Raw genomic sequence first — 13485 nt, forward strand, 5'->3', positions numbered from 1 at the left:
CAAAAATAACTGAATTTATTACAACTGAAGAAACCTACATGTCCTTTCGTGACCTTGGTGGTGATTTCTGAAGCAGTTGCAGTTGCCTGCTGGATATTAAATGTAATTTCAGTGCAGCTATTTCCTCAGACCCTGTTCTAGCTGTAAGAGAGGATAATAAATGGATATGACGTATCACACACTGTTATGCATGAATGCTTATGAGGGCATGCATGATTTTAGGTCACAGACTGTTTGTGTGCAGTTTGCATGCATTTCTGTCATAGGTGAAAGTACAATATAGTGACCTTAGCCCATCACTCAAATGTGCATACCTGTGTGTGTGTGTGCGTGTGTGTGTGTGTGTGTGTGTGTGTGTGCGTGCTGACTCTGCCTTACTGATGTGTGTGTATGTGTGTCAGTGTATTGCTGTCTCATCCTTGCCGCTTCGCACCTCTCTCTCTCTCTCTCTCTCTCTCTCTCTCTCTCTCTCTCTCTCTCTCTCTCTCTCTCTCTCCAGCATCTCTTGCGGCAGCAGCAGCACGAGACGGCTTCCTCTCTTCCCTCAGCAGACTCCCCCTCTCCTGAGCAGCAGCACAGCGTGAATCCACTGCTCCTGATTCTCTGCATCCTGCTCATCATGATCATTTGGTTGAAGATAAGAGAGGACTCTTTGGAGGAGCTCGTCAGACGACTTAATGTTGTCGTACATAAAATCGGTAGGAGGAGCTGTGTGTGTGTGTGTGTGTGTGTGTGTGAATCAGTAGTATTGGGAGAAATATATGGGAACTAATAGCTCAAGGTTGTTTGCACCTCCTGTTTGTCTTTGCTTTAGTAAATATTTGAGAATGCGTTGTGCTGATTTTGCCTTTGGTTCATGAATCGTTGAAACCATGAAACCACAACAGCGGTTATATTTAGACCTTTAGTTGCTCAAAATTGTCGATGAAACCCCTTATAAGCCAGAAACTGAATACCGTCTGAATTAGAACTTTCTCAATATAAACTAAAAACTGGATTTTAAAATTGGTATTTTGAATGTTTAAATTCAAATTGAATAAAAACACAAATCCCTATCAGTGCACCAACTGAAGTTCACATTTTTGACATTTAAATTTGAATTTAAAATTTGTATTATGAATGTGAATTGTTATGAGAATTTACTTCAAATTTGAACTTCATTTAAAATGTTAAGTTCTAATTAAGATTAGAGGAATTAGAATATTTGAACTAGACGTTGGATTTTGAAAATGGAATTCATTTAACGTTAGAATTGCGAAGTTATTTTTGAATTGCGATTAGAATATTGATCTGATCCTCTTTCTCGGTGTCTGTGGTGGGTAACCCTAGCTGTGTTTTTACGTTGTGTTCCTCCTCTCATTCAGTATGTCCTATTTCCCTACATCTGAGCAGTCCGCCACCGGCAGTGAGCTAAAAACACACACCAGCACAATGAAACAGCAAACACGCAAAGTGTAGTAGCATCGTTTCACACATTCAGTCTTTCAAAAACATTATATGTCTGTAAATGGGTCATCCTTTAGTCTGGAGGTCTTGGCCTTTAGCGTTCTGGTATATAAAGATACATGTTACTGTTTACACTGTGATGAACTCACGCTCAACCTGCTCATGTTCCCACACTCACTTATTTGCTGAAGCACTTCTAAATGAGATATTTCTTCCCATGATATGATTTCCAGACAAAGTATGCAGAATATTCATTATTAATGACTAATTTATGCCTCTTTATTAGACTTTTGTATGCTACAAAATACATGGAAGTATTACAAATAAACGATTGTTTTCGACTGATGATAAGAGGAAATGTTTTGCACAAAATCAACATATTAAAATGATTCGTGAAAGATCATGTGACACTGAAGATTGGAGCAATGACAGCTGAAAATGTTTCATATTTAACAATATTACTGTTTTTTGATCAAATAAATGCTACCTTTGTAAACATAAAGCATTTAAAACATTATACCGACCTCAAACTTTTGAATGGTAGTGTATATTAAGTCTAATCAGACCCAAATATTTATCGATATATTTTTATAAACTATAAATATCTGTAAATCATATACAGAACTGGAAATGAGCGTCAGATGACCTGCTGTTTTTTAATAAGAAAAGAATTTGAGCTATATTGTGGGGATCAACTAAAATAAAAAATATATATAATGTGCATTTTTGAGAAGCTAAAAATTCAGAAAGGTTGGTGGAAATGCGTAAAAGAATAGGTCAGTACTGAATCAATGTAAAGTGCCCGCCATCACAGAAGAAGAACAACCTGACCACCTTCACTGTTGAAATGTGGTTCAAATGAATTAACCTAATTAAACACACCTAAAGCAGCTAATCAAGCTCTTACTAGGAATGAGAAACTTCCACGCAGGTATGTTGAGGCAAGTTGGAGCTAAACTTTGCAGGAGAGCGGCCCTCCAGGACCGACTTTGGACACCCCTATTATAAACCAATTCCAAGAATATTACAAGATCTATACAAAGTTGAAGATGTTGAAACAACAATGCATTATCAGTGGCGATGTTGATGAAATGCAGATTGGGAATATGTGTGTGAGTTTCTGAGCTAGCAGTTTTGTCCTTTGCGTTGACCTGAGGCTGTCTCTCATACAGTATGCCGCATTAGAGTATGTGACTTATAAACTTCAAACAGAACCTGCAAGTGTTTATTGGATGTTAAAAAACTCTGTCTAGTCAAAGAGCTAATGCTGGCCTACAGCTGTCTGCTCGTGTTCACAGTCTCTCTCTCACACACTCACACATGACATAACGTCTGCACTCATAATGTCACCTATTGTGCAAATCTGGCATGTCACATCTCCCTCATAGTTAGATGTGATCTAAGTCAGAGGTAATAATAAAGATAAATCTTTGATAAATTGTCAATCTTGATAAACCTTTATGACTGGTCTTTTAAAATTGCAGTCATCTGATTTTTAAAGGGATAGTTTCTCTAAAAATTACAATTCTGAAATTGGACCCCACGGACTGAAAATATGGTAATAAGTTTGGACATAGGAGAGAGATCATTAATTGTAATTTTTGAGTAAACTATCACTTTAAAAGTTTAGTGACATGTTTGAATCAAATGCAAACATGCTCAACTACTCAAGATTATTATAATTTTTTTTAGACAAAGTTTCTAACAGTATATCTTATCCTAGAGTTTTAAAGCTATGATCAACTAATTAAAGACCTTCAGGATGTTCTGACTTGCTATACTAGAAACAAAACTACATTATAAACTTGCTAGCAACATGCTAAATCTTGGTAGTGATGTGCTTCCTGTGTAGCTATTTAGCTGTGTGCTAAATCATTCTAGTAGTGTTGTAAAATATGCAACCAACATGATAAAACTAGCAATGTGTTAAAGCATGTTAGCAACATGTTAAACCATGCTAGCAGTGTGTTAAAACATTAAAAAAATGTTTAAACAAACTGATAAAACATGCTAAAACTTGGTTGCATTGTGCTAGTCATGGGTGTAGTGGAGCGTTTTCAGACAATAAAATGTTATTTGTCAATAAAATTAAGTTTTCAACTTTTTTTAATTGAAGAATTTTTAAGGATCTAATATTTAAACCACGTGTAACGACTAACCCCTCGTGGTCCTCTACATGCTGTAGACATACTAAAACATGCTAGTAGCATGCAAAAATTGCTAGCAGCACAATAAAACATTAAATGCAAATGTTATGAAATGCTGCTGGAAACATGTTAGGAATCTTATGCGGTGTAATTGGATCTGAAAAGTTTATCTGAGTCTGAACCGTGGGTCTAATGAAGTTGAATGGTGTCTGAAGTGGTCTGTCTGAGACATTCGTGTTCCTATCTTCATCTGACTTGCTTTCTGTCTGTCTGACACTAAATCTTCAAATCTCCGGCTTTTAAAATCATGTCAGGACAGGCTCTGCCAAGCATGCCTAGTCCATCTAGTTGTTTGACTTATGGTACTGTTTTACCCGTGATGCTCTATAAAGTGCGGATGTCTCAGGTCAGGATATCCAGTAACAGAAGAGTATAATACAATACCGATACAAAAAGCTATTTTTTTGTCAAGGTTTTTATGGTAGGTTTATACGCTTTTTTCCTCTATTTAGCATAGATTATTATAATATGGCTCTAAATACTGTACTGTGTCTGAGGGTTGCCGTGGTAACGGGTTCTGCGGTCTTTCAAGAGGAGGCTGTTTTCTTCTGTAGGGTTACTTCCACCGTGGTAATAGGATGAGAACTAGAGGGCTAAATTACATGCTGTGAAGGCCTTTGCCCAAACCTTGGCAGGCAGTTTCTCTCTCTCTCACTCCTCCTTTATCTGTGTTCTATGAAGAAGACAGTGCCAAGGGTGAAACAGGGAGAGATGCAGAGCAAAGAGAGAAACAGAGAGCGACTGTGTGTGAGAGAGAACAAGAGAGACAAAACTTATTTTGGATAAGAAATAACTGCCATATGTGCTAGTTATAAATTGTGTGTGTGTGTGTAAAAGTCATTAATTTTGCTGCTTGACCTTGCAAAATGATGTGTTGTATTATCTTACTAGTCTAACCAGGACAGTTAAGTCCCTGCAGAGCCATCCATATGCAAATATTTTGATGGGTGTATTTTGTATATGGTCGTTTAAATGCATACACTGTATGAACCATACAAACACACTTAAAGAAGCATGCTAGTTGTAGTCCCATGCATTATTTAGTGTGTGTATCCCTGCAGTCTGTACTCTGGATTATTTGGGTGAATGTGTGCAGATGCTCCATACTAACCTTAAGAGGGCTTATCCTGCTCTTCATCTCTCTGCATCTGACTCCTCATCAAACACACACACACACACACACACACACACACACACACAGACACGCACACATACAAGACTTTGCTTTGACTTTTATTTGTGTTTGCTTATTCCCTACTTCTATGTCTTTATTCATGTTTATATTTTTATGCTAAATATTTAGTATGTTTTTCAATCTTTCTTAATTTTTTTTTGCATGTTTTGTTATGGATATGTAAATTGAATGATTGGTTTAAAAAAAGGTTAAAATTTTAGAGAAAGTTAGTCAGTTTGGCCCCTAAGTGGCGCACAAGAATGCTGGAGATTAGTGTCTGTGATTATGTGTGTGTGTGTGTGTGTGTGTGTAATTAGCAGAGCAGAAGGGGATTTGTGCTAAAACTCTCCCTCCCCTCTTCTCCACTCTTCTTCTCTCCTCTGCAAGAATACGTGTGTGTTTATTGCGACAGCGTGCATGAATGCCGGGGTTGTTTCCTTACAAACAGGAGGTCCGAGATGCGTCTGCATGCAGCCTCTCTCTGCGGGTCCCATCTGACAGAGGAAGCCCTTTGAGACCAGGACTGGGCTGCTGTAGTCTTCCCAGCGTTCTCTTGGATCAGATCATCCTGGCTTGGGATTTCATTGGTCTTGCTTGGTACAGATTGCCCTGGTGCGGTCAGGACGGTTTTAGAATCGGTCTGGACCGAATGTGGATCGATCCGCATTGGTTTTGGGCTGGTTCCGAGACATCAGGTCGAGCCGAGGGCAGTCAAGACTGGTTGTGGGAACCAGTTTAAATGTCTCTGCATGAGTTTCTTCGGGAGGGCCAGGACGCCCCACAGCGGATCCTGTCCCGACTGACCCAGCTCCTCTACAACCTATCGGCTACGGTCTTACAGGGGGTCCCCTTCTCTCCTTTCACAACCTTCAGCCGCAAGAGCTCCTGGAGGGACTGGAACGGTGAGAGACCAGAATATTTGTGTGTGTGTTTGTGTGTGTGTGTGTTTGGTGGTGTTGCTTTCAGATGGTTTTTCTGAGGAAACAGGATGGACTGCGCTGACTGCCTCTGTTAGATTCGGAGTCATTCAGTTTGAGGACACGGTTAAAGGAATAGTTCAACCAAAAAGAAACTTCTGGCAACATTTGCTTACCCTCAAGTTATCCCAAACTCATATGACTTTCCTTCTTCCGAGAAACTGCAACATGTTCAAGAATGTGGTACCAGTTGATCTTTTTCATGCAGTTTGTAAGAAAGAGAACTGAAACTTTCAGGCTTCAAAAACAATGCAAAAGTACCATAAATTTCCACAATAGCTTAAATTTAGAATTGTTTTCTTGACAGACAATAAAATATTGCACAAGTCATATGGACTTATATGGACTTATAATACTTTCACAGTGTCTTTGGGTATGCTTTAGCATTAAAAGAATGAACTCAATTCTTTAAGTCTGAAAACTCAATTCTTTTGTATTTGGTAAATACAAGGAAAATAATGACCTGCACATTCTTTAAAATATCTCCTTTCGAATGAAAAGTAAATGCCTGTGACACCAAGCCTTTCGACTATAACTGTAAATTTAATATGGTTATAATTCAAAGGAATTATAATTAGAATAACTTATATAATCTTTTTTTCCAGCTAATAAAACAGACATTAATAGCCAACCAAAGTCCACCTGACTTTAAAGAGCTTAAGCATTAAAAGCAGGAGATGACAGAAACTCAGCTTGCACTTACAATAAACAGAACATTATTGTCTGTTGGTGTGGACAATAAGTATTGTATAGTTATTGTTCTCGAGAACCGGCTTTAAATGAAGAACGGAATGGATGAACTATTCCTTGAACATGAACATCTGTTGAAATTAGATTCTTACATTTTAGGTGTTCAGATCAATTTTTAGAGCCAATTTAAGTAAATGTTTGTGTGTGTGTGTGTGTGTGTGTGTGGTTGAGAGGTGGTTTCCTAGTGGGATTTCTCTCACATCATTGAGATGCATGTGGATGGCCCATTGCCCGGATCGCACTGACACACATCCTCTCTCTCTCTTTCTCTCTCTCTCGCTCAGACACTTTGCACTAAAAGTTTTGTTTTCACAGTAAACCGGTGCATCTCAGCACAGAGCTGGACCGGTATATTTAGGGAATGAGACGCCGATAGACACGGGCAAATAGCGTATCATCTCAACTTCTCAAAAAAGATATTCACACACACACATACCCCAGTAACAAACTGAACAATTGCTATGCTTTGCATAGCACACAGCGGACAAGCTAGGGAATACACACACTCGAAATCAAGGCACTGCAAGGACAGCTTGTGGCGCTATCTGTACTGGAGAGCAGATGTCAGACGCCCTGAAATGTGAGTAAATCTCTGATCTTAAGCCGCTCTGTGTCTGTTTCTCGCTTGTAACAGAATGCCGCTTAAGTCGGAGTGTGTTTGTGTGTATTTGCTCTTTGATGTTTGACTTTCTGTGTGTTTAATATGAGACGACTCCCAGCATCCTTGTGATGTTGTCACACTCTTTTGTTCTGTATCTGTGCTACGCAGACGCGCTATTTTGGACTTCATTATCTGTCATATGCAGACTATCTTTTTAGACTGATCTCAGCCCAGCTTTGGCATAAAGTCTTTTATGTAGAATAAGATATGATGTTGGTACACAGCTTGTAGCCATGTTATTCCTTGACTGCCTGCGCGTAGCATTTTTTTAAAGAAATACTCTTATAATATAAAAAATAAATGCTGTTATAGTTTTTAATCATGTCATGAATTTTTTTTAATCTTACATTGAAAGTTTTAGTACTTTTTAATTATGTTTATGTTATTTTAAAAAGTTTTTAGTAGAAATATTGCCTTGGCAACTAGCTGATATAAAATTACTTTTTAGGTGGTTTTAGTTTTACTTACTTATGATAATCATACTTAGAGTGTGGTATATTTTGAGTTTGATACCTATATTTAATATATAATTAATGGCCATGTGGGGCCTGCTGTATGTTGTACGGGTGTCTGGTAATGGTTAACTAACCTGTAGTGGTTTGTGTGAGGTCAAAGTATAATGGAAAGCGGTTAGAGTGCTGAAGCGGTTGCTGGATCCATTTACGTCTGTGTTTGCTGGAATCCTGATAATCAGAAATGGAAACAGTGTGCTGTTTCATCCATAAACCTGGGAGGACACAAACCAGGTACACGCAGACTCTGCAAAAAGGTAAATGTGTTTGGATAACCTTTGAGATCTAGAAATCAGCTTTGAGACTGTATGAGAAGTCTCTGACATGCAGAAACTTCTATGTATAACTCCATATGCAAAAAGTGTAAATAATGTGGAAAATAACTATAAGAATTAACAGTACTAAATTAAGTTGTAAATAAGACAGTGGATCATACTGTAAAACTAAAAATTGTGAAACTTATAGTAAAACAGCTTCCATGTTTGCCAGAGTCATAGCATAAAAATATAGTTGCAACATTTTTTTATTGTACATTTAATTTCAATATTTTAGGACCTGAAATGATTTTAGCCACATGGTAAATCATGAAGATCATTATACGCTAAAATTAATAGGTGCACAAAAATGTGACATTAAACCAATGCATTTAATGAATTTATTTACATTTTTAGTTTTAAAATTGTATTTATAATATTTAAATTATAATTAATTTAACAGCATGAGAAAAAAATTAAGCATCTATAATATCCTAATTGTTTAATCATTTGTTTTGCTAATATTTGAATTATTTCAAATTAAATTCATAGTAAAAATCCATGTTTAATTATTGCAAAATACAATTTTTCGTTATTTTTTTATTTAAGAGTTTTTTTATTCATTCATTTAGAGCATACATTATACCAGTTTGCTTGTTTGTTTCCTGGAACTCAAATCCATGAGCTGCACCAACCTTAACCAGAAACGTTTTAAATAGTCCCATTTGTTTATTTGTGGGGGGGTTTTCTCTCAAAATAATACAAAGTGAAGCATCATTAAGAACGTTTACTGATAAAATACCTTTTTCTACTTTTGTGCCTGTATTTGAAAATTGCTTTGAAATTGCTCTGAGAATGCAGATGCTTGTGACAGTGCCTGAAATCGCAGGTGATATAAGAGACAGATGTGTTTGTTGTGGGGCGTTACCTGTCTCTCAGGTGGGCGTGGCTGAGGAACAGCGTCACGTTGCTGAATGCAACACTCACACCTGAGAGAGACAGATACAGCGTCGGATCAGTCAGGGGGTGAGTGTTTTCAAGGCGAGGACAGAAGGGATGTGACAGTAAAAGGGAGAATGAATAAGAGCAGCAGGGCAGATTGAGATCGAGTGAAGGAGGTGAAATGATCCTGACGGGGGAGACTGGGACTCACCTCCGGCCCCCGGAGATCTGCAGGAGCTGGGTGAAGATCCCTTTAGAGGAAATGGAAAGTTTCTACAGGTTCACTGTTTGCTGTGAAGGGCTGAACTGTAAGTTCCTCTTGTGTCATGTGCTGAGAAGACGAAAAGTGTTTGTGTGGCACTTCACTGTTTTTTCCTGCACTTGTATCATGATGCTGTCGGCGGTGATGTGCCATGGGATGTTTTCAGAGTGATAATACATCTGTAATTTTAATATATTTTGCTAGTATCTGATACAGTGACACTTGCTGTCAGATTTTAAATTCCCTGCAAGGATCGGAAGTACATTTATTAAAATCAAATGAAAAATTAAATAGAAATGATTTATTTACTCACCCTCATTCATTTCCAAACCAATATGCTGCTGTTTTTTTCTGGCACAAGTGTAAATTTTGAAGAATTATTTTACAGCTCTTACCATAAAAACCCGTAATTATATTTTATTATTATTTATATATTGTTCTTATATATTGAATTTTAGTATTATTTATATATTGTTCTTATATACTGAATTTTAGTATTATTTATTTATGGTTCTTATTCTTTTAAATACTGAATTTGTTTTATTCTTATATTTGTATATGTGCATTTGTCCTTTTTTATTGTTTATTTAGCTGCACCTTGCTGCAGTTTTAGTTTCTGTAATTTAACTACTTTAATTTAAACTCCCAGTTAGTTGCCAAGATTTTTCATCTAATATAATTATTTTATTTTATTTCAGAGTCATTTCAACTACCAAAAACAATTTTTAATAGTTTACATTAAGTTTTAGTCAACGATATTATGGTAACCAGGGGGAGTAAGGATCCATAAAGAACAAAAATACCAAATGGCATCATAAAAGTAGTTTTATTAAAACTTATTCCAAACATGTCTGCTCCACTTTACCCTCCCTATAAAGCTCTCATTTGTGACCAGAATTTTAAAATTCTCACATGATTACCACATTTGCAAGAACCAGTGTCATTTTGATGGCAATGATGTAGCATATGTGCCATTTTATAGAGTTTTGACCTTTATGGGGCTTAATCTAACTGTTGTAATTACCTAAATAGCACAAGGTTAATATTTCTTCCAGTGCCCAAAGATTTCCCAGTGCCTTACTGAATAAAATAACAGCATACGGGATTAAAAATTAAGGTAACCAGTAAAGACATAACAAGCACTATATCTAGGTTGTCCTTAGCCAGAGTTCACATGTCATGGAAGCGTGTGACATTGCATTTGTCATGAGACATTCAAACGTCTGTAGACAGGATGTAGTAATTAGATGCACCTGCTGGCATGTTCCTCTGTGGGTGTGGTTGTTCAGCATGGCTTCTCTCTGACTGTCCGTCTCTGTGCTGCTTAAGGATTTTGCATAACCTTTGCAGCGGGAATATCCCAACGAACATCAAACCAGAAAAGAGCTCTCCCCTAATGCCCATGCGCCTGTGAAGCGGTAAGAGGACACGAGAGCATGTCTTTATTTGCCTATTGGGCTGGTGAGGTTTGCTTATAGTGTTGTAAGGACGCAGTTGATCTTAAACCACTCTAGGTTTGACTGTTTACACTGGATGAGCTTGCCTGGTTTATGAAGCCCAACCTTATGTTGATGAAATAGAGGCGGCCATTTTGGCTCTCAGCATCTACCGTGTGGCTGTGGAGTGGTGCTGTTCGAGCCGCTCAGATGAGCTGTATGCTTGTGCGTTAATTTGTATTGCTGATCACCAGAGACTGAAGTTATGGTGTCATCTCTCGTGGGAGCAGAGGCAGTGCAGTAACGAACTGCCAATGAACACACTTTGTCGAGAGATGCAGTTATATACGTGTACAAGACCATGATGTTATATAAATAAACTAGTGAATCAAGTATGAGTCGATTTTGCATATGCATCAATTCTAGGTGCTCCGTAACCAATACACTGTACAGTATAGTACAGTTTATCAATACTTTGCAGACTGGTGTCCTGACATCCTCTCTTTGATTTTGCTGTTAGTGTGGGTTACATCAGCCTTCTCCTCATCATTGTTTGCTCTGAGTAAACGTCTGCTCTCACCGAGTTTATATACTCGGCAGTACTTTGTTTTGGTGAAACAGCCCGTGTTGTAGTGTATGTTTACTCTAGCAAATCTCTTACTGCAAGGGTTTTACTGTTTTCAGAGACCTGCGCTGACAGATCAAAAGCAGACTTAACTATGAGCATTAGAGGTTTTTCTGTTCTGGAATATTTATCAATGATTATTAATTTTAATAATAAATTGTAATCATTTTGTTCTGATAACTATTGACTTATAATAGTATGTGTATGTATTTATATGTGTGTGTGTGTATATGTTTATATTCTTAGCTTTTTTTAAATTTATATGTAATCTAATATTTATATTTCTAATATAAATTGTGGCATATGTAGAATGGCATGTTTTTTCATTCTGCAGGAATCTACTCTTGCTGATTCTGTTTGGGCCTACAGCCTCCATTATTTCCTCACATCATGATTTTTCATTGACTTTATGAGTGTCTCTCCTCTGGCGTCACTGTCAGTGTGTATTAGAGCCACTGGCCTCCTTTTCCTCATCCTGACTGCTACTCTTGCTGAGTTCGTCCTTGTTTTGGCTGCCCCTGCAGTAGTGTGTGCGAATCTCCCGTTTTGTGCATCATTTTTGGATATGCAAATTATAGAGGCATAAATGTCTTTGTCATTTCAGAGGAAATCTTTAGAGGATGCTTCCTCTTGCTATTGTTGTGTTGCATGGTGATTTTATGCAGGGTTGCACGCGGCCGATGAACCAACATTTAGCCACAATCAGCTGCTGTGATTATTTCTCCATTTGCTCTTGTTTCTTCCTCTTGAGCACGAGGATTTACAGTAAATGAATTCTTTTATTATTGTGGTTTCTCTTAGTTTGAAGTTGATGATAAATTATAACTCATTTAAATAGCATTAAGTCTTTTCGCACTTGTTTAAACACAAAGAATGGGATAATATGATATGTTTTACCTTCTGTTCTCTTGTGTATGGATTTAGGGGAAAAATGCTTTGAATGCTCATCAATCTCTATATCTATATTTCCTGTGCTATTATTATTTATTTATACCGTTCAGCCACCCAGTCTTAATCCTAAACCCCTGCAAATATTATTAATTTTAATATTTGTCTTATAATTTTTTTTGTGGAACCGCATGAGAGTAAATAAATAATGACAATTTTAATTAAAATGTAATGTCTGCATGAAACCGAATAGGTGATTCTTCCCTATTGTGATGTCTATCTGATTCTGAGCGAAACAAGAAAAAAATAGGGACTTCATTTTGTCAATTTTAAATTAATTGGATCATCGCATTTTGCTAAATGCAATTTGTTAAAAAAAAACAAAACAAAAAAAAAAAAATATTAAATACTGCAAAATTCCATTTAAAAAAACAAAACAAAAATGTTATTTCATGTTCTCATAGATTCCTGAAGTTTCCTAGGTTTAGTAAACTAGGAGCATATAAACACACGGCTTCCTGTTTGGGCGAAACTGCATCAATTCAAACAGTATATGTAATCATGGATAATTAAGAGGGGTAAAGCTGAGGCCTGAACAGTGACTGTGCTGATTAAATCTGGATGATAAAGGGGGTGTGGTGACATGAATGTCCCCGAGAACAACTAACCGCTAAACTGCTGTCCAGACGGCCGGAGAACGTGATGACCGTCGACACTGATCTGGGTTAACGATGGGACGTTCTCCCCCTGGCATGACCGAATTTCCGGGAGATGTAAAGAATCGGAAGAAAAATTTCAACTAAAGAAGCGAAAGCACAATCTTATTGGTGAAAAGTTTAGTATGTTATATATAAGGAATATCATTGCTTTTCTCTTCGTCTTTGGGATTATACTTTAGTTAGAAAGAGGAAGTTTCCTTCCTCTCCTTGCAGCTTCGTAGCCTGCAGAGGAAGTTCTTGCATTCTTATTGTTGTTGTTTGTGTTTTTGTAGTAAACCAGACATGCTGTCATAGTAATATCCTGTGGATATATTCATGTCTCTGTGTGTTCCCGGGACTTCTTTGCAGGTGCCTGTCTGAGAACTACCTTTTGTCTCAAGCTTGTTTCCTGTTTCGTTATGAAGAACAACAAAAAGATAACTGGATTAAGTCAGAATGTGTATTCTTTTTCATCTAAGCACATTTTATTTATTTCAGTTCAACTAGCATCTTTGAGTTTCTGCAAACAGGCACATGTGTCCAATGGTTATTAATCACTGGGTTGTGATTGGTTGCTCTGTCTTCTTTAGATGTGCTGCTCTGACCAAACCCATGCAAATACCCACTGACTGATCACATGACTAGCCTGTGTG

At 37.3% G+C, this 13485-nt stretch overlaps 1 protein-coding gene across 11 annotated transcripts in view; it reads left to right on the forward strand.

The window, feature by feature from the left end:
- Positions 1-546: 546 nt before the first annotated feature.
- mcf2la (mcf.2 cell line derived transforming sequence-like a) overlaps positions 547-13485 on the forward strand; it is a 61067-nt gene continuing 48128 nt past the window's right edge. For 3 of the 11 annotated variants that reach the window (XM_043237653.1, XM_043237660.1, XM_043237681.1), the window contains exon 1: positions 547-698. In XM_043237653.1, the coding sequence (XP_043093588.1) occupies positions 620-698 (79 nt within the window). In that variant the 5' untranslated portion in view covers positions 547-619. Of the gene's footprint in view, positions 699-5275; positions 5730-6864; positions 7135-7841; positions 7985-9026; positions 9232-10476; positions 10604-13485 lie in introns of those variants that run through there. The other 8 variants (XM_043237674.1, XM_043237709.1, XM_043237738.1 and 5 more) reach the window with 6 other exon arrangements.

The sequence above is a fragment of the Puntigrus tetrazona genome, chromosome 1 (assembly GCF_018831695.1).
Source record: "Puntigrus tetrazona isolate hp1 chromosome 1, ASM1883169v1, whole genome shotgun sequence".
Lineage (NCBI taxonomy): Eukaryota > Metazoa > Chordata > Actinopteri > Cypriniformes > Cyprinidae > Puntigrus > Puntigrus tetrazona.